Source organism: Melitaea cinxia, chromosome 2 (assembly GCF_905220565.1).
Source record: "Melitaea cinxia chromosome 2, ilMelCinx1.1, whole genome shotgun sequence".
Classification (NCBI taxonomy): Eukaryota; Metazoa; Arthropoda; class Insecta; order Lepidoptera; family Nymphalidae; genus Melitaea; species Melitaea cinxia.
Genome location: NC_059395.1, coordinates 10,410,081 through 10,433,232, shown reverse-complemented (window position 1 = coordinate 10,433,232; position 23,152 = coordinate 10,410,081). Strand labels below are relative to the sequence as shown.

At 31.5% G+C, this 23,152-nt stretch overlaps 2 protein-coding genes across 2 annotated transcripts in view; one reads left to right on the top strand and one right to left on the bottom strand.

Annotated features, from left to right (window-relative positions):
- Positions 1-8,069, top strand: part of LOC123659474 (multiple C2 and transmembrane domain-containing protein-like) — a 48,739-nt gene extending 40,670 nt beyond the window's left edge. Inside the window, exons 11-14 of the mRNA XM_045594689.1 lie at positions 3,481-3,584; positions 6,709-6,818; positions 6,897-6,994; positions 7,811-8,069. Of these exons, the coding sequence (XP_045450645.1) occupies positions 3,481-3,584; positions 6,709-6,818; positions 6,897-6,994; positions 7,811-7,879 (381 nt within the window). The 3' untranslated portion in view covers positions 7,880-8,069. The remainder of the gene's footprint in view (positions 1-3,480; positions 3,585-6,708; positions 6,819-6,896; positions 6,995-7,810) is intronic.
- A 441-nt stretch (positions 8,070-8,510) lies between these two features.
- On the bottom strand, positions 8,511-20,278 carry LOC123659462 (multiple C2 and transmembrane domain-containing protein-like). Its single transcript, XM_045594678.1, has 14 exons — positions 20,223-20,278; positions 20,015-20,105; positions 19,832-19,947; positions 17,780-17,926; positions 17,114-17,279; positions 16,552-16,733; positions 15,701-15,920; positions 13,802-13,947; positions 12,247-12,389; positions 12,118-12,176; positions 10,342-10,445; positions 9,125-9,234; positions 8,833-8,930; positions 8,511-8,597 (listed from the first exon to the last, which is right to left on the bottom strand). Exons 1-14 carry the CDS (start codon positions 20,276-20,278, stop codon positions 8,511-8,513), a joined length of 1,725 nt encoding a protein of 574 aa, XP_045450634.1.
- Between the last annotated feature and the right edge of the window lie 2,874 nt (positions 20,279-23,152).

Here is a 23,152-nt window from a genome sequence, read left to right as displayed (position 1 = left end):
AAATATTTATTCTGCACAATATTACGTTTACTAAAATGTTTCTTGAAAAAGTGAAAAGTTAAATGAGAGCAGAGAACCTTCTTATATCGTATTACACTGAATATTAAATTTGACCAATAAAGATAAAAGTAGGTATCTATTAACCACGACAGTTTTTAAAAAGTTGAATTGTCCTGTCGAAAAGTCTCGCGAACTCTTCACAGATATCATAAAGGCGTGACCTCAAAGCTAAATAAATTTCATCAAAGGTCAGAACATTTTTAACCTTTTACTGGAGTATAACATTTCACGTTTTTGTTATTTGGATTTATTCTAAAAAAACTTATGTGTTTAGTTTTTGTCACCCTTAAGTTTAGTTAAAATGTTTTTAATAATTTATGACAAAATTTTGCTATAACTTTTGTTACTAACTTTATCTTAAAGTCATGAGACTTCTTACAGTTGAGACTTGGAACGATATGAATGAAATATTGATTTTACTATGAAAAGTAATTATTAAATTTTAAAGTAGCAGGTATAAACATCTATAAAAGAATTCTGAAGTAAAACTTCTGTACGCACTTTTGACTTGGGAAGTAAGCTGGTGAATGCGTGTTGAGAGCGTTACGAAAGTATGCTCGGCCGAGGCGAACGGAAGTTGAGAGGGAGATATAAGTTAGTGAAGATAGAGAGAGCTACTTTCGTATATTACTTTAGAGGCAAGAAAAGAAGTTTTACTTCAATCGTGTGGTCTAAAGCACACTCGTTTTTTTTTTTACTTCTATTTGTTACGTTTAGCAGTCAGTTGCCGTTTAAAATTCGATAGTAGTTATTTTTATATGTTTTTAGTCAATAAACGCCTGTAAATATGTAAGATATACATACGCCTTATCTAAAAAATAAAAAAAAACCTTTGAAATTATCGTTATAACGATGTTTTTGCCGTAGAATATTGATTAATAGGCCATCATTCTCATCAACTAGGTCGGCAAACAAGCGTTCTTCTCCCCTGATGGTAAGCGATTACATAGCTTATAGACGCCTGCAAAACTAGAAGCATCGCTAGCGCGTTGACGCCTCTATCCCCCCCCCCCCCCCCAGGAACTCTGGTCACCTTACTCACCAACAGGAACACAACACTGTTTAAAGACAGTGCTATTGTTGTGTGATCTTCTGTAAGGTCGAGGTACTACCCCAGTCGGGCTGCTCTAGACTTTGAGCAAGAAATTTCCTGCTGTAAACTGTACCTCAATAAACGCTTAGTATATTTCAAGAAATGTATTCGTGTAGGTAACTTGTCTATGTTAATTAAAATTGTTTAATATCTGAGTTTATACTTAGTGAACTAACATACATATATGTATATGTATATTAGTGATTACTATCTTACTACAACTATTATAAGTGAAAAAGTGTATATTAAATGGTGTTTGTCACTCAATCACGACTGATCGGCTGAATGAATCTAGATTAAATTAGATCGCAGTGTACTGCGTGGTTGCGGATCACTATTTATGATTTCTTGAAAATGGCATAACATTTTTGCATTCTGCGTTGAATTGCATTATACTATTCAATTATAATTATCAAAATTTCTTCGCGAACAAAGTCTTTTTTTGCTGTACACAGCAATGAAAGCATTGCTGAAGTCAATGAGGACAAGAATGGTGACGTTCTTATTTTATATTTTTTAATTCAAAGGCCATACACATAGCTAAGTCGCGGGATAACAGCTAACATAATATAAAAGCGTACACACATCAGTTACATTGCCCTGAAACGTTGCGTTGCATTGTAGGTACGTTGTTAACAAGCTCTTATATACTTGGAGTGCACTACCATGTATGGCGAAGGCATTGTTCCTACAAAACATCTTAAACGACAGTGTTTAGGCATAAGATCGATTGCTATTCCAATTGTTATGGCTAGTGCTACATTCAAAACTTTTCTCGAACTTACTGTGAGTGTTGTCTTAAGAGTAAAGAAAATATTGTAGATGATGGTAAAAAGCTGTGAAACGACAACAGAAAAAACAACACTACGAACAAAATAGTTTACCCTCAAGTTACAAGAAGTACTTACTGTCCGCTCTGTTCAAATTTCCGCATTAGAGAGATTTCAGACTAGTTGTGCCTCGTTTTCGCCCGTTTTATTTCTAATCCCGTAGGAATGTCGTGATTAAAAGTAGCCTTTGTGTTATTCTGAATCTGAAGCTATCTACGTACCAAATTTTATTACAAACAGTTCAGTTATTTTTGCGTGAAATAGAAACAAAAATCCAGCCTCACAAACGTTTGTATTTATAATATTAGTCGGATTTGCTAGAAATTTATTGTGTTACTTATTCGTCTAAAATTAATATTTTGTATTTAATTAGTTTCACATAATTATGAGTACCTAAATATAGTTATTGAAGATTTTGAAAGATAAAGATAGAGATAGAGAAGATATTGAATTATTAATATATATTTAATTAAGTATAACGATTTAAAAAACTAAAATGTATTTTTATGCTAGATTATGTTGTATTTAGACGTGTTATATAATTTTAATATGTAGTTTTTAGCCGACTTCAATAAATTATATTATTAAACATTTCAAACATTTATTTTCTTTATTTACAAAATTTTTTAATTTAAAATTTTTCTTTCAAATCGCGACAACTCAATCATTCTAAAATTCAGATGACAATATAATTCAATTTTTAATAAATATGTTTTTAATCTTGGGAAATAATTGATATTAAAATTGCTTTTAACATTTTTAGTTATATTTATAAATAAAAAATAGCTGCTATAGCAATTACTCTATTATTGCACGTAATCAAAAACGACTGCCATTTCGTCTCGCTCGATCTGTAGAGTCTGTAAAGGTTTGTTCTACTTTGTTTGCTCTTACGTTTATGGTTTTGAATTATTGCTAATAATGCGTATTTATTTGACTATTTTTTCGCCGACTGACGTTGTATTAGGTATACACCATAACTTTTGATATCCGATTTCGATAATTCTTTTTTTAATCAAAAGAAGATATTTGTTACGTGGTCCTATTTAAGTTTGACCGAGATCTGCTGAGTACTTTTTCAGCTATCTCTAATAATGTGTATTTGCTTGACTCTTTTTTTCGTACACCTAGGCTGTATTACTGGTCGATGTAATTGAAGTCGGTTTTTTTCGTTTGAAATCAAACACAATTATTTCAGAACAATTTAATCACACGTTGTACTCAGCACAAAAAAAAACACTAACAATTTTGATGATATTAAATGAATGAAAAAATGAAAAAAAACTATATCCTAGGTATATTTATACTAAGCCATTAATTATCAATAACTAATTTTCAAAATTTACAAAAATAAACCCGTATCATCTAATCGTTACGATAAGCTATAAGCAATCACACTTCTAAGAAGCAAAGGTTCATAAATTAGCAATGACGATAATCGTAAATATGGAAAAAACCACGCAAACGAGCTAGTCACTATATGTTTTTTCTCCGTAGGATGACAAAACGATAAAAACTCGTCTCAACGAGCTTCAAGACCTGACGTTAACAATCAAGAACGGAATCGATTACGTCGTGTCGTTGCTTGAAAGAATAAGGAAGTGAGTATTTATTATTATGTTTTACAAAAATTTTGAATTATAAATGTTACAAAAAACTTTTTAAGGTTTTAAAATAATGTAAGAATTGCATGGATGAATATAAATTAAATTGTCTTTTATGCTTAAACTATTGAAACGCTTGCGATGTAAATTGATATATAAATTAGTTGTAGACAAACGTATTAAGATTCGTTTCCCATCATAATAATCTTTACACTACACACATATGTAATTAACTAGAAGTTCCCCGCGGTTTCACCCTCGTTAATTTAATAAAAAGAGGTACTAAAATATTATATAGCCTATAAGCCTTCCTCGAGAAATGGGCTATCACTGATAGAATTTTACAAATCCGACCAGTAGTTCCTGAGATTAGCGCATTTAAATAAACATTTATATTATACACATTTAATTAATTTCAAATAAAGGTTGCCTGGAACTTTAAAGATGTTCTCATCGTATACTCAAATATAAATTGTATACCTACATAATAGTATACCTTTTTAATCTAAATATATTCTAAGTTTTAAATAGTATATATTATTTGTGCTGCTAAGACGCATCAATCAAATAAAATCAAAAAATAAATATGTTGACAAATCCAAAGGATTAAAAATTAATCAAAAAGAAAAACGAGTGTGCTTTAGACCACACGACTGAAGTAAAACTTCTTTAATTGCCCCTACAGTAATATACGAAACGCAACTCCCTCTCTCTTTTTATATTTTCACAAACTTGTCTCCCTCTCAACTTCCGTTCACCTCACCCGATCACATATTTCGTAGTGCTCTCGTCACGTATTCACCGGCTTACTCCCCAAGTCAAGCGTGCGTGCGTTTTACTTCAAAAAATTAACAATAAACGTGTTTATACAGTATAAAAAATAAATAAAGATAAATAAACGCCTTACACTCAACGGACTCGGAACTTCCCTACTAGGATTTTCTCCTGTGTCGGGGGTCCGGAAACACACACAATACACAAGCACAAACGCCCAGACCACGGCAACCATATGTATGGCCAGTACAAACGCTTGCCATGTGCGGGGATCGAACCCGCAACCGCCAGCGCTACAGCCATAAACCAGTGCTGTGACCGTTGCGCCAACGCGTCGTTGTGAAGTTAAAACAATTGACAAGGAACAAGTAACTGTTTCAAAAATGTATCTCTAATAAGCCAGTATTATCCTTAAAAACTCTAACAAAGACCACATTATATAAACAATTATTTACCAATTGGCAAAAAACTAATTGTTGACATAAAATACCACTTACAAAAAAATAAAGTTCTTTGAAGTACTTAACTACACTGACTCATCGTCACTGCACATTCGAAATAATTACGACGATTACTCTTATTGCCATTTGTATAATTATATATACTAGTGGTTGCCCAGTGGTCGAAATTCGACCATAATTAATTTAAATTGTACTTAAGTTTGAACATTGTTAAGGTTCTGTTGTCAAAGACTTCTATAATAATAAACAAAAGAGTAAGTACGAGTATATATGCGTGTGTGTATCAAATACGTGGTGGTGTGTGTAATTTTTTTCATTGATACTATATTTTTATGCATAATTGCAAAAACATATTAGCATTCTGCACTTCTTTTCTATATAAACAGTAAGTGTGCGAAATTTCATACTCCTCTGTCCACGACATTTTCGTAAAAAGGGGTACAAAGTTTTTGCGTCACGTATTAATATGTAGATACTAGCGTCCTCTGTCCGTTCATATTTTTTACACGATAAGTAATCACCAACACATCATATATAGACTAAAACCTCCGAAATACGCTGCATCTTATGATATGTATTATTCCGATCGTTTCAGTGGTTTTCGCAATATAATCGAACAAAAAACCGGCTCTCCATTTATTACTATAGATGTATTATAATATTGTTATAATGTTTTATTTTTCAAGTAAACTTTTATGTTATTATTTTTATGTTTAAAAGTTATTCGTGAGTTGTTTTATAAAATCTATTGGAGTGTGTCTGTCACGAAAGATGTACACGGAAATATTTGATGTGATGACGAAAAATATTCAGTATAGCTATATCCAAATTTATTTTGAAATCATATAATCATTCTACTTAGGAAATGTTGGAATTAAATATTTTTTAAAAAAATTCAATTTGACTACAGACTTTGACAATCAACAAAAGGATGTAATATGCGTGTGTGTGTCAAATACATGGTATTGTGTGCAGTGTTTTTTTTTTATTGATTTAATATATTTTTATGCATAATTGACAAGCAGTTGGATGGTTATTCCACCATTGGTTGTCATTTTAAGTTCCAAGGTGGTAGTGGAACTGTGTTATCCCTTAGTTGTCCCTTCCGACATCCACGGGAAGAGAGGGGGTGGCTATATTCTTACTGCCGTAACCACACAGCAAGAACTACTTTTTAATAACACATAAATGTATGACGGATGTGTTTTATGATAGAATCTAGCTTGCGTATTGTGGTACATAAGCTTATCTTTTGTCATGTTATGTGATGATGACTATATTACGAGACATAGGTAGCTCAAGTAATTAATACATTTAATTATAATATAATACATTCTATATTTTAAGTACCTATATTAGACATTTTAGTACCTAAACCTGAGCAAGCGTAATACATCGAAATTCATGTTGTGTTATTCGACTCAGTTAACTCAGGCTGTTACTCGACCCGGGGCGAAGTGGCGTATGCTAGCGCGACCCCATCTCGCCCCACCCAGGCGGACGACTGCACGTAGTGGTTTTTTAGTCAGTAGGAGTCTGACATAGCCCTCTGGCACCCTCGTGCTGGAAGATATGCATGATGGATTTTCCCCACGTAAAAAAGGCCGTTACTCGACCATCGAGCTATATATGTGATTTGCATAATAATATTTGATAGAGTAAACTGATTACAAATAATTACCAAAAATAGTAGCATACTTTTTCAACAAAAACCCGTAATACATGTTCATTCGTTGTTATTCACGGGTTTCTTGCCATTATTTTTTTCAACTTTATATTTAATAAAAAATAAATGCTAGTATATTATTTAAACATTTATAATAATTTGTAACTAAATTGTAAAAATAAGTTATACAACATAACAATATTTTTGTTTTTCCTTTCAGCTTGGCAAATTTCAGCGTGCCATATTTAAGTTATTTAGCGATAATAGCTCTCATCGCTCTATCAGTAGCCTTCTATATTATACCTGCAAACTATTTATTCATGGCATTTGGTAAGTATTCCTGAAAATATATTTAATATAAACTTACAAATTGTATACGTAATTTATTTAATGTTTATTTATTTATAGGTATTTATAAATTCACACGTAAATTTTTAAACCCGACGCGAACGCCAAACAATGACATCCTGGATTTTATATCACGTGTGCCGGATAATGAAATTTTGGTAAGTCCTGACCGAGGGAAAAATAATAATAAGACGCACACTTTGAAAAATGATAATAAGATGATAATATGATGCGTCCAAAACAATATCTCCGTCAAGCTTAAAAAGATGTAAACATTCAAAATATTAAAGAAAAATTAAATAATTTGTAAAGTATAGATTTTTTGTTTTAAGATAGAGAACAATGGCTGAACTTTAACCTGAATAACTTATAAGGATTTTAAATGCAAATGTATTATAAGATCTTTGCAATGTTTAGTTACACAAGACTTAGAAGTCTTAATTTATTCACAAAATATATATGTTACTGTGTGTAACGAAGTATTTTATTTTACGTATCGAAAACATCTGAACTCAATCAATATTATTTTACCAAGCTAATTATTAATTTTACCTAGGCTATAACTTATATAAAGCTACGAAATCGTAGCATATCGACCAATAAATAGCCTGAGTTAGTCACGAAAAAGAAAATATTATTTTGACAATTCATAGAAATAATTTCCATAAACAAAATTTGATTTTGGAAGCATTACCTCTGCGAATGTTTTGTAGTTTTTTTTTTTTCTGTTGTCCGCCCAGAACTGTTTTAAGTCTTAAATTGATTTCAAACGAATTTATTATACAAAGTATAGGTACAAAAAAAATATTAAACATTCATACTATTGTTTATGTTTACTAATAACTGCTAATAATTACTTAATTGAAAATAAAATTACATTTGTAATAAAAATTAATAATATTATTAACCAAGGTTGATCGGAGTACAGGAAAATCAAAGCAATGTATGTAAATGATTAATTTCATTTATTTCAGAAACAATGGCGGGAGTTAAAAGTTCCAGAGCCGAACTTGAATTCATCAGATCCAACTAAAAGTAGGTAGATGAATCCTAAGAAACCCATTGGCTTCAAATTGCAATACAACACTGTTCCTCAGAGAGAGTGCCATAGTGGAGAGGACGCTGAGACTACTTCTGTAAACCAATTGCGGCTTGTATAATTTGAATGGAAAGATTTTTGTCTTAATTGTAAAACATGAACAAACATGTTGTTAATTCTCTTTTTCAAATTATGATTACAAATTACATCATTATTGTAATTAAATATAAAATTCGTATAAATAAAACAAAAAGCCAAGTCGGGCATTTGGTTTATACTTGCCTTTGGCGATATTATGCGATTGTGATTTTATTGTATAAATATAATAATTAATTAAGTAATACTGGGACGTAGCTAGCGGTGAGTATATATTTAAGTAAGCCTATACTAAACCCCCCCCCCCCCCCATGTAGTTAATCATGAGTCTGCAGTTCTTTGTTATTTCTCAATCCAAATTCTTGCATTTATATTTTGTTACTAACGGAGCTTGTGTTTTATTTTTTTATCTAAAATTTCAAGTTTAAGGTTTTTTTTTATTAACGTGTACAAAGCGGCGGGATACGGGGCCGGGTCTAGCTACTTCACTGTAGTAATTATAGGTATTGTAAGTAAAAGTATTTATTCAATTGTTTACCTCAAATTGAGGTACTAATAGATTTTACGAGTTTCGACGACTGTTGATCCTGATTGGGTTCCGGTACACCTAATTCTTTCCAATCTTTCTGTAAATTGAATAATTAAAATAAGTAATTATACTAAAAGTTAATATTTAATGTTTATAAAGTAATAGACTGATGGAGCTTGCCTTTGTGATACATTAAATAACAAAATGTTTAGAAAATAATATTTAAAATTATTATACCTTAGAATAAAATTTACTAAGAACATTTTTTATTTTATTTTATACTATTTCCAAATTTTTATTTTCTATGAAAAGAAGCGTATATCCTTACTTACCAACATTTCGTTGTCCGGTACACGTGATAGAAAATCTAATAAATCATTATTAGGTACTCGCGCTGGGTTTAAATATTTCCTTGTGAATTTGTATATACCTACAAAAATCAAAATTTAATGAGTACAAAAAAATGTCAAAAGTTTCTAAAAATTGATCTACAAATAAGGCAGTCATTTCAAAATTTAAAAAAAAAAGATTTTTGTCATGAAGCTTAAATATTACATATAATATTATTCATCATAAATACTACACTCAAAATCAATGGTCCGTTTTATATTGTTAACCACTTACCTAAACCCATTAGAAGATAATTGAATGGTATCACAAATAAGACGGCAGACGCAGCGATCAGTAATATCATCGTAACATAACTCAAAAATGGTACTTTAAACGTTACTAGACTGAAAAATAGATAAATAGATACAACTCTTAAATCGATATTTTAAAAATAACTACGAGAAAACATTATGCCTCTTGCCAAGGTCTATAAGGAAACCTAATTCTATCAATAAAGCTAAAATTTTTAAAAAGGTTTTGTGTTACAATCACATTATATCAAATATTTATTAAATTGTTCTTAATTTAAAAAAAGTATCACGGAAACTATGTTTCTAAAGTACTACTAATTTTATTAAATTTAATACAAAGGCTACGTTAATGCTGTATGGCTACGGCAATAAGAATATAACCACCCCCTCTCTTCCCGTGGGTGTCGTAACAGGCAACTAAGGGATAACACAGTTTCACTACCACCTTGGAACTTATAAAGCCGACAGATGACGGGATAACCTCCAACTGCTGGCTTTGAACTACACAGGCCGAAGACGGGCAGCAGCGTCTTCGGTGCGACAAAGTCTGCACTGCGATCACCAATCCGCCTGCCCACCGTGATGACTATGGGCGAAACCCATGAGTTCACGCTATTTTTAGCGCGAACTTTTAGAGGCCTATGTCCAGCAGTGGACTGTATTAGGTTGACGTGTGACTACGTTAAAAGAATCACGATCACAATTCAGATTGTAAAATGCCACTGCTGGGCAAAGGAATCTTTCTCCGTGTAGAAGAAGAATTGGAGCTTAATGTGTGGATACCACGCTGCTTCACTGCGGGTTGGCCGGTATATTCCCTGCTATGAGTAACGATTGATATCATGTGAGGTGATAACAACCGGGACCGGCAAGTGACCGTGCTCTACAAGGTCCGGTGAGGAGACCCACAAGGACAGACCACAAAACCGGGTGATACGTTAATTTACGTAAGAATACGTTAACAGTATAAGATACAATATACGTAATCATATTTGTATAATTATATTTAATATTGACCAAACAATCATCAGACATTAATTTGACTATTTACATTATTATATATAATCTAGTAACTTGTCAGATCACAGGAAAACAATCACTATAATGGCGAAATTATTTCCTGTATACCTGAAAATTTAATGAACAAAATATGCTTCTAATGAGACAATGGGACAAAACAAGAAGACAATAGTAACTCACTTATAAAGCCTCTCAATGTGCGAAACTATGAATTCAATACCATTTGTTATGGTGAGCGTCATTTTTTGTAAGTCTTGTAATTTTCCAGTAAATGTCTTGTCTTCCTGAAATGTTTTAAAAGTATTATAATGAATGGAAAAAACCGTGACGTCAAGTTCAAAAAAAATCAAGATATCATAATGACGATGAAAATATTTTAATAACTAATAGTTTATGTTGTTGACGTAAAATATGTGTCATTTTAGCTGATGTCGGGTTAATGACTCATCTGTGATATAGGTACGTTTTGGTTTATTCGTTAGCCTTTCCTTGCTGAAATGAGACATTAAATTTTTATACCTAACTAGATGACTTGGTGAATTTCGCACTAACACCGTGTTTTTTTTTTATATTCGTAAACATACAGATTTATTTTTATTTTCTTTTATTCATTTTGTCCTAACAATAACGAATGCAAAAAAATGAATTAAGTGTAGTAGTTCGGAAGTAATTTACGTACATATATTTCAGCGGTTCAATTTTACCGATAAATTAATACGTGAATCAAAAACTTTGTACCCCTGTTTACGAAAATTGCGCGGATGGAGGAGTATGAAATTTCGCACACTTCTAGTTTATATAGAGAAGGAGTGCAGAATAGTAATATATTTTTTTAATTATTCATAAAAATACATTTAATCAATAATAAAAAAACATTACACACACCATTAATTTGACGTTAATGAATGAATTAATTGATTATAGAAGTATAGTCTTTGACAACAGAACCTTAATAATTTTCAAAGTTATATTTAAATTAATTACGGTCGAATTTCGACCACTGGGCGATCACTAGTTTTAGTTAATCTAATACAGGGATTAGATGTATAAAATCCTTTCTAAGAAAATAGTATAATATAAGAAACGTATATGGATATCAAACAATGACAGTTAAATCTTACTTAACTAATTAGCCGTGTTCTCGAGCTAAAATATCTTTAACATCTAAATAGACGACCTAACTCTAATTTTAGCACACCATATGCAATACAACGCAATGATTTAATAGTTGTTAAAACTACTTCAAGTAAATATAATATCCCTAAATTTACTATTAACTTTAAAAAATCCAATAACTAAAATTTTAATAGCTATACAATTTAGATTAAAGAAAAAAAATATAAAAATTTCTTTGAAACTACTATATCCAATAATTCTTTAAATAAGTGTCAATTATGCCCAAACAACTATTAAACAACATCAATAACGAATATTAATTTAGTCAATAAGTCGGACTGAAAGTAAGTTAATCAAATTTGCCCAAATGAAATTTTACGTAGCTCAGTAAACTTTCATAATCAAAGTGTGCAGTAAATTCTGAAAGTTGCGAACGAAACGAACTCGCTTCGACGTAAATTCGATTATTGGACTTCGGTGACGGCATCGTTACGCAATTAGTAACGCATCGATTGAGATAACTCGGTTTATGCCATGGAAACCATCGGGGAAATCGATTTACATTTTTGTTATTACCTAATCCCGTCGAATTGAATATTCTTTTTTAGTACCTTTGCATTAATATTCCTACTCCTTTTCCTTTATACTTATAAAAAACGTAAAGAAAATAAACGTCCAGAAATTTATATATTTCTGAACTTGAATGATAACTTTCGATCGATTAACTGATTTCGCCTATAGCATCCCACTGCTGGGCACACGCCTAGAGAAAGAAAACTCTAACCACAATGGAAACTATAGTCATTTTAAAAACAATTACTTATATCAATGACTTCTCACCTTTATGTATACACTTTCCAACACGTCGTCATATCCATCGCCATGAGTATTCGTATAATCTGAAAAACAAATCAGTAATTAACTCACTAAGAATGACCACTAAAAATATTTCCATAAACGTATACGAACCTCGTCGTTTAAAAATCCAATAACTGATGAAAGGGGCTAAAAATAATAGAGGTACTATCCACAGACGAATGTAGAAGCAAGAAATTAACCAACCAAGCAGAACAAAGAAAGAAAACTTTTCATCCTCCCATTCGAATAAGCGCCTGTCAAAAAAATTTGCTATAAATGTTATACAATTTTACCTTTAGTATCTTTATACACATTTAGACAAAACCTATCCAATATAAATAAGCAAATGAAATGAGAATTCTATTAACAAATATTTTTCTGATTTCTTTAGCTATACAAACGATTATCAGGTATTAATTAATATTTGTACAGATATTTGATTCTGGCCTGAGAGATTGAAGGGTATGCGCATTCATGATATTGTTCGTCAATCCGCAGTGGATTGTCGTGGTGTAAGCTTGAACGTTTATCAAATTGTTCATACAGTTAAGTTAAAAATACCTAATAGAAAATTAAGTATGGCTCAAAATTACCCACTAAACTGTTTTGTTTTTTTTTAAATAATTGTATTTGCTCGTAAACGAAAAAAAAACCGACTTCAATTACATCGACAAGTACAACGTAAATAGACGAAAATAAAGTCAAGTAAATACGCGTTATCAAAGACTACTCAAAAAGTTGTAATCGGATCTCAACGAAATTTAAATGTGACCACATGATAAACATCAGCATTCAAATAAATTAAAAATCATCAAAATTGGTACACACAGTAAAAAGTTATGCGGTATAATATAACGTAGGTCGACGAAAAAATAGTCAAGTAAAACGCATTATGAGATATAACTCAAAAAGTCTCTAGTTGTTAGATCTCAAATAAATCGGTCGGAATCGGTCCACCCAGTCAAAATCATCAATCAATCAATCATTACAGCCTATACAGTCCACTGCTGGACATAGGCCTCCACAAATTTACGCCAAAAATAACGTGAACTCATGTGTTTTGCCCATAGTCACCACGCTGGACAGGCGGGTTGGTGACCGCAGTACTGGCTTTGTCGCACCGAAGACGCTGCTGCCCGTCTTCGGCCTGTGTATTTCAAAGCCAGCAGTTGGATGGTTATCCCGTCATCGGTCGGCTTCTTAAGTCCCAAGGTGGTTGTGGAACCTTGTTATCCCTTAGTCGCCTCTTACGACACCCACGGGAAGAGAGGGGGTGGCTAAATTCTTTAGTGCCGTAGCCACACAGCACCAGTCAAAAGTTCTGAAGTAACATACATAAAAAAATACAATCGAATTGAGAACCGCCTTTTTTGGAAGTCGGTTAAAAATGGGAGAATGCTTCAATGTGCCTTGTTATACCGTGATTGCCTACTATTATCCCGCTGCAGAAATTCTAGTATAGAAAAGAGAACACTCCTACGATTTCAGAAATAAAAACACGAATACATAAATTACACCCAGACTCGAGACGGGAATCGAATCCACAACCCCCACACCAGAAAATAGGGTCACTGCAAACTGCGCCAACCGGCTAGTTGGATTATTAAAATAATGTTTGTAAAGATAACTTTAACCATGTAACTAGTACCAATAAAATTTTGCTCACTTATAATGTTCGTTTAAGTCAGCGGCTAGGCTCAACAGATCTGATACAAACTTCATGTTACTGTAAATAAGAAAAACATCAAATTTTGCCGGCTTCTTTATATATTTCATCTCCTTCGATTGAAATAGTCTCATTGTAGCTTTAATCTGAAACAAATATTCGATAATGTTTAGTTTTTTTTGTAATATCAATAAAAAGTATGACTCAGACTGATTCTTTAATTAATATTAATTTCTTAAGAGTTTTACCTCAAGCACTTAGTACATCTTAACGTTTTTAACTAAACCTAGTAAAAAATACTCGTATTTATACTTCATGAAACAAAATATATTTTTTGGATAATTATGGTACATTCACGTGGTTTACAATTCGAGTTTCATCATCATCGTCATCATCATCATATCAGCCTATTGCAGTCCACTACTGGACATGGGCCTCCACAAGTCCGCGCCAAAAATGGCGCGAACTCATGTGTGTTGCCCATAATCACCACGCTGGGCATATGGGTGGGTGACCGCGGGGCTGGCTTTGTCGCACCGAAGACGCTGCTTTCAGTAGTGCAAAATAAATTATAAAATTTATGTAAAAATACACTTAAATATTCTGATTTGGAATCATAAAAGCACATTATTGTTTTATTATATTTAAATTAAAAGTCGTATATTTTAATCTGTATATCACGTGACCTAAAACACGACCCGCCATGATATGACGTCATACGGACAATAACAAAAACAAAGTTCTGTTAGAGCTGTAAACAGCTAGCTAGCATATTTAACTTTAACTTCAAGAAGTAATACTTGTGCTCTTTCGTTAGTGCATTTCATTTGTACCTATTTATTTATTAAAATGCAAAAAGGTTTTGTAAAAGCAGATCGTACGAATCTGCCAAAAATTGGTTCAATGGTGGTTGCAAAGTTTTTTGCATGTAAGCCTGACTTCTGTTCTGCCGAATTTTGGAATGTTAAAACGTCTTTGTAAGTATTACTTGTTATATTATACTGTTTTTTTTTTTATGTCAGTATACCTAATATAAAAAAAAATGTTAGAAAGTATTGGGTTATGTTTTATTCCTTATGTTACTGCCAAATTGAGACTTAATAGTTTTTTTAATGCTAGTATTTGTACAACTAGACACTACACACACCACACAACGATAGCTATTGTAATTCATTATTTTACACAAAAACACCAAATATTTGTAGCTGTTAACATTGAACGACAAAGAGTATAATAATATGTATAAGGTATTGAACTTAAAACGTATTGAACGAGTTCGGTCTTACATACGTCATACACGACTTTTGTTTTTAAACATAATATTACGTCACCAAAATGGCTGATAGCGTTTTCGCAGAAATAAAAAAGGTTTAAAATTTATTTAAATTTTATGGCATGAAAGCGTGTTTATTTTGCCGAAATATATTTTTTGTGGCTTTTTATTAGAAAAACAACATTTTGAAGTGCTTTTTCAAACATAGTAGAATACCCTATTATTTACATTACTTCGTAATAAATGAGTTATCTATACAAATAAATCAAATTGGAGTGTCTGTTTCTAATATTAAAATAAACGCTTTTTATTAAATGCATTTTGATGTATACACGGTACATATACCAAGATAACATTTTTTACAATTTTTGTCTGTCTGTTTGTTCCGGCAAATTTCTGAAACGGCTGGTCCGATTTTGACGGGACTTTCACGGTTACTTTTATTTTAGAAGTTTTATTTACCTTATAGCTCTGCGAACTGAACAATAATTTTTTTGTTAAATTACACGCGGACGAAGTCGCGGGCACAGCTAGTTATAAATATGAAGCTACCACCTATTCGGAATATAGATTTGGCCGAGAAAAATTGGAAAGAAACTCAGCGCTTAAATCTACATAAAACCTACCGGATTCCAAACCATACGCATTCGCAGCAGTATCCTTGGGCAGTTCCCTTTAGCATTGTTTCTTTTACTTCTATCTTTCAACGCATACCAGCGCGTGGCGTCATTCGTTATCCTGAGAAGTGGAATGGACACTTTTCCTATGGACTCAGGTAACAGCGCATTGGCTAAAGAGCTGTCATACACTTTGAGATCTAGAGTAGATGTCACGTCGTACACTTTACTGCAAAATCAAAATGGGCGTGTAAAACAAGGGTTTCAATTAAACCTGAAGTAACTGCCTGAATTAAGGTTTAACAAAAATAAACCTCGACAACCTCGAATAGACCAGCAAGAATTTATATTGGTAAGACAATACTAAAAACATTGTTGTATTGATAGAGCCATGCTTCTAAAATATCCTTTTTATTAAATAATAAGACAAAATAAGTATTGGCTGGTAGTGGCATAAAGGACATTTTTATAGTGTGCTGTGTTAAACTTTACAAATCAATCGTATATAAAGTTATAGTCATCTAAATTATTAGTTGTTTAGTATTTCTTAGTAATAAATAATGTACTAAAACTATAATTTTAATTATATTTTCAACACTCTTTTAAGTTTTTTATTACTCTTAAATCTTGTCAAAACCTATTGATGAATTCAACGAGTTGATTGTATTTTTTGTGCAACACTGTTAACATATTACGAAGCCGATTTTTTACCAGCTACCCAAAGCCAAAATTAAAATAAAAACTTTAAAATATACGCAATAACACGCTCATCAATAGATACTTATTTTGTTTACTAGTCTCGAAACCAAAAATTCTTAAATGTATATTTTTTATCGACTTAAGTCTATTGTTATACGCACAAAACGTAACATTTATTCCATCTGGGTTCTGTACTCGCACCAACTCTATGTGTCTCGACCCTCTCGTTGTCGATCTCCAAGGTACAGTACGCATTTGGCCTGTTAGTAAACCCTTTGGCGCCTATAACGTTTACGTGTAACATGCCGACTACATTCCAATCGTTTGATAGCAAACGCATATCCTTAAAGTAAAATAAATAATTTTTTCATAAACAATTTTCCATTACTTACTGAATATTAAGCTTCTGTCTGATTTTCTCATTTTGGTTTGACTTTTATGTCTTTTGTATGTATATCTGTAGTCTTTATAAAGTGTTTATCAAGTAAAGATTCATCAAAATCCATCAAAAAGAGCAAAGGATCTTTGAGTATTAATCAAACGAAAATAAAGCAAGACTGATATTTACAAGATTAAAAATATAAAATAATTTTACATTTTATTGTAAAAAAATAAACGACAATAGCATTTTGCTTTATGTTTAGTGCAAACTATCAAACAAAGACCATTTTTTCTTCATTATAAAAATACAATGTAAATACAAAATAATCACTATATACTCACATGTTTTTCATTACACTCTCGAGTATCAAGCCCCTTTAAAGATATTTCAGCGTCTCTTATTGCACACATCGTTACCGAAATATGTATTGCTCCATACCCATCGTCCAGTTTCCTCCAGATTTCGTGTGTGCGTTCCTTTTCATAAGGAGACAAGTCTAAAATGCAACTTGAGTACAGAAAATACTAATTAAAAAATATTTAAAAAATATTTTGCATGCAAGTATAGATTAATAAAATTTAATTTACTTATAAGAAGAATAAATGTTATAAACGTGTGTTTTGATGTTGTTGTTGTATAAATTTTATGAACAATCTTAAAATAAATTTTATGATTAGATATGATTTTATATTTATGTTAAAACATATGCATAATTGTTTTTTTTTTTTAATAATTCCTAGATGACTGGAATGATGGTATGATGATATATGAAATGATGGTATGGAACATATTAAGTATGAATAAAGATATATTGGCTGTGATAAAGTAAGAAAAACATTGTTGAAAAATATGTCACAAATGTTACAATAAAGTGGAATATTTCAGAGATTACGGATAATAAAATGGTAAGGCAAGAAATGATATATTGTACCGAACCCACATAAAGTGGTATCAGAGAAGCTGAATAAAGATAACTTTCATTTTAAGCGTAAATATTTATCGCGTACCTGCCCATCGAATTTTTCATCTTCCCTTTATCCCAAAGACATATACTTAAAACGTAGTCATCGTAGAGATGTAATTGAAATCTTTCCCTCCATTCCGGATTTTGACAACTGGGAACACTTTTAGATTTGAAGGTTTCTGAACCCAACCTTAAAATTAGATACAGAATATAAAAACTGTTTTTTTTTTCTTTGTTCATCGTTATTATATTAACTTGCGAAAGATTAGTTAATTCACATTTAACAGCTTTAAAGAATATTTATGTATAAATAAGTGGCATAAACTAATAATTTGAAATAAGTTTGATTATTGCTTAGAGAGCTTCCATAAACACGCAGCCTGGTCGAGTGGAGGGGGAAAGATAAGTTTGAATGCTACGCTGCGCTACGTAACGGGACGGAGGACGTAAGAGCGAAGCTACGTAGTTTTCTTCCGATAAAAACTTTCATACAAAAAGAAAGAAAAAGATCCATTAGTTTATGCTATATATAAGGAAGATATCCTAATAATCGATAACTTACAAGAGCAGCTAAAGCCACCATTTGCGTCAGACTGTTTATAAATATAAAAAAATATATGAATATGTTTAGCAAAAATGATTATTATTCCTTTAAAATAAACTTTTTTTTTTAATTAATGTACAAAAAAAAGCAGAAAATCTCGCGAAAAAACCACTTTCCCTCGGGGCGGGGGGGGGGGGTGATAGAAAAAGCTACGTTAGGCTACATGAGGGGAGGGAGGGATCTAAGAAGGGCTAAAATATGACCACGCGGTTAACGGACGCTCCCTTATTTGATAATTGAGAAAACGTTTCTTATTAATTTAAAAACAATATGAAAATGTATATCAAAATAAATACATAGATTAGCTTAAAGTTATAAACACTATCATACTAATTGTAGAACATTTTATACTTTTTACATCTTTTACTAGCTGACTCGGCAAACGTTGTCTTGCCGCTAAACGCTATTTAAAAATAGGGGTTGGTGGTAGAAGGGTGAAAATTTAGGATTGTATGTATTTTTCAACGACAAATCATATTAAATAAAAAATAAATAATTTATGTAAAAAAAATTATGTGGTGTCATGGGACACCAGGTAGGAACGAAGTTCCTTCGGATAGTATAGAAGCAACACACTTTGAAAAAAAAATTGTGTGTTTTATATATATTTTCTAGGTCATGATTTTTTTTTTAATTTTGTTGATTGGTTTTTAATTAAGTACATAAAAGTATTTAGGAAATTTAGTATTTAAGAAAATATTAAATAAAGTAAAATCAAATAAATCAAAGAAAATAATAATAATAATAATTGAAACTATAAAGTGAAATAAAAAAACATATGGCTTTATTTATTTTTGTCGACAGTATTACATAAATAATTTTAAAAAAGTTTACTACTTAGTAATATTTTAGTTTTACAAACGTCATATTATATAGTCGTGTGACTGATATTACGTCATTTCCGTTATATACTTTTCTTACGGTTTTAGTATCACATTTTTGTCAGTTCGGTCGCCCAGCCAAATGTCAAGCCTGCCGTAAGCAACTTCGTTCCAATTTAAAAAAAAATTAGGGGTGGACTACCCTTAACATTTAGGGGGATGAAAAATAGATGTTGTTCGATTCTCAGACCTACCCAATATGCACACAAAATTTCATGAGAATCGGTCAAGCCGTTTCGGAGGAGTTTAACTACAAACACCGCGACACGAGAATTTCATATATTAGATAAAAGTTATAAAATATACAAATATCTATCTTTTCTATTTTAACAGTATCTTTATGTCACACACGAATTATCTTAAAAATCTTAAAATAGCTACTTCCTATAGACTACCTGATTATCAACAGAAAATATTTAAAAAATCGTTATCGGACTAAAATTATAATAAACTTATCGTTACGTCTTTGCTACTTATCTACGTATTACCTTTCGCAAGTACTTACATAGCTAGGGTACGTTATGTATTTTAAACAACTTTAAGAAAAGTATAACCACAGAATATAGAAATAGAATGAAGAATTATTAATATACACAAAAAAAATACATACCGAAATTTACAATACATATTATGTGAATGTCCATCATCAGCTATTGAAGGAAGACTTTTCGCTTCCACGAGGACGATTGTCACTATTGTATTCCAACGTCGATTAGATCTCTTTGACTACAATTACACACAATAATATAATTTCTTTTTTAAAATATTATAACGCTGTCTTTATTCGTCTTACCTTACGTGACGTATCTGAACCTGATTCAAAAATAGAAGATTCGCTACTTCCACTTAGCCTCGATAAGTTAATAAGAGAATTCGTACGCCACCTAACAATAAAAAATATCACTGAATATTTAGGCACGTTAAATATAAATCAATTGTGAATTACTTTCAATACAATTGAGGCTTTAACAAGATAAGAAAAACTGAAAAAAAGTACTTACAAGTCAGCGTTCCGTTTTCTTCGAAGATTAACTGTGTTTTTAAACAAGGTATCCATTATATAATATCATATATTTTATTTGAATTGAGATTTGTATTTGAATTTTATTACTAGGTTTGATGATTATGTAAGTAAACTACTCCATAAATCATTATTAAAATATATTTACAATTACTGTTATTTGATTGCGTTATTTATCTTATCGTTGTAAATTTATGATAAAACTCTTAATCCGAGATTTAATTTATGAATTCCCACTATACTTGTTATAGCTATACAAATTCATTGTAATAAAAAAGTATATTATATACGTTAAATGTTGCAATCTATTTATGAATGAAATGAGAGTTCAGTATACTTATTTTCTTTTCGCCGAACTTATTTCGAAAAAATTAGGTAAAGAATTTTATATGATTGATTACGCTAAAACTACAATTTTTTTTAATAAACACGATATCAGTATAGTAAGATGTAGGACAATGGACTCTTTACATCTCCTAATTCACGGTTGCTTTGGGATAGCGGATGGAATTTTATGTGCATATTCAGTTTTATTCTGTTAAGGTCAAGCAAGCCCAAGATTGTTCGTAAATATTCGAATGTACTTAATTTTTTAATTAAAAAACTACAATTTCATAATCGTATGTATATAATGGAGGTAGGGCACACCAAGGGATATTCTGCTCATAATCTGGAGCAGCTCGACTAGGAAAGTACATTGACTTTGTCGTGTTCCTGTGGTGAGTAAGGTGACCAGAGCTCCTGAGGGGAGGAAGATTGTCAGTTGGCAACGCGTTTGCGATGCTTCTGGTGTTGCAGACGTCTATAAGCTACAGTAATCGCTTACCATCAGGTCCGCTGTATGCTTCTTTGTCGATTTAGTTATATAAAAAAGGCTCCACCGTGTAATGTAGCACGTTTATCGTATTTTTTAGGTATACCATATAACTTCATATTAAATTGTCTATTCAAAGGTTTTTGTTTATATCGTTAAGTATTTATTATATTTGTAGTTGTACTTTTTTTTATTATATGACAATATAGTTATTCGGTAAAGCCAAACTCAAAATAACAAACCGAAATTCTCATCCAGACTCCTCCTGCAATCTTACATAGATCGACGGTCTATCGCGCCGGAAGGCATCCCACGCTGCGTTTGCTGACACGGGCCTCACATCATAGCCCATGTGTCAATCATAGCGATATAAAAAAAATAAGGATTTTTGATCTCAATTTTAAACTTATACGCTTAATTCAACGTAAGTTAATATTAAATAATTAGAAATACTCACTCTCTATCTGTTTATTACTGTTCAATCCGACGACGCCTTGCTACTTAAAAGAACGCTTTAAATTACTATCGAATTCTCACGATCAGTCTCTTCGCTCTGATAGTAACCTCCTTCTTAAAATTCCTTCTTAAAAATTCTTCTTAAAATTCCTTCTTCCTTTTACTCTAACTCATTTTATGTCCAAGCGGCCCGACTATGGAATTCTTTAACCGGCAGTATAAGGCGTGCACAATCATTAGAGTAATTTAAGATCCGTTTGAAAAACCATTACTTAAAGTCGCTATAATATCGTTACTGATTTAGTGCTATATTTCTCTTGCACTGTGTCGTTTATATTCATAATATCTATTAGTTGCTATATATAAATAAAATTGGGATCTGTTTGTAATATTGAAATAACCGCTTTTTACTAAATGTATATGGTTGTATACACTATATACGGTACATATACCAATATAACATTTTTTAGACTTGTTATTTGTTCCGGCTAATCTCTGAAACGGCTGGACCGATTTTGATGGGACTTTTACTTTTACACGTATCGACTCGTCGTTCCTGTGGGCCTAGCCAGTGAGGTCGAGAGGGTGGCGCAGAGCTTAGGCAACTCTGCGTTTTCCTGAAGAGTGTCCTAGGCGACACAATGTCTGTCTAACACGTCTAAATCGTCTGCAATAGACGGACTAAGACCAATGATGACAATATAATTTCATATCATATCATAAACAGTTCATATCATAAACAGTTTTTAGAATACACAGCATTGATATTAAACGGCATTTCATTATCATGATTCAATTATTTTAAATTATTTTAACGGTAACTTGTTGACAAGATCTCGTTCCCATACAAATAATTGCTGTCCTCGCAACTAAAAAGTTATTCATTAACGCATTAATTCAAAAATATTGTATGAATACGCATTAATTTCCATTTTATATCACAATATATAATACTTTTTAAACCCATTTACATGTTTCCAGTTTTTTAATGTTTAATTTTACTATTTAAAAAAAATAACAAACTGTGTCCCCAAATTGTTTTTAAAACTTCTGTCCACTAAGTTACGGCCTTTGAAAGTTCTACAATAAAAACAAAGATGGCCATAGTATTACGTGGTATTACTAAACATACCAATGAACAGAGATCATTGGTAAATATTCTAATAAAGTGGAAAGAAAATGTAAAAGAAATTCGCCTTGGTTTTTACTTACCTACTATTTTTTTTTTTAAATCTTTACAAAATGTATAAAGAATAGTTGATCGGCCCATTTAAGTGTATATTTAGTTATATATGTTTACATGTATTATTTTATAGTATACCTTTATGCCACTTTATTCTTATTCGTGTCCTTTTTCAATGGTTGTCTGGAAGAGATCGCTCTTTAGCGATGAGGCCGCTTTTTTATACATTTCTTTTTTTTTTGTTATTTTTACATGTATTGTTTCTAGCTGTACAATAAAGGATATTTGTATTTGTGTTGGGTTCTAAATAAATACAGCATAACAAATATTCAATAATAATGAAAAAGTTACCTACATTTACTTTCAGAATTCCTTAAATATTTAAGAACAACATTAATAGTTGTGTTTGCTCGCAAACGAAAAAAAAAACTGACTTCAATTTCATCGACAAGTAATA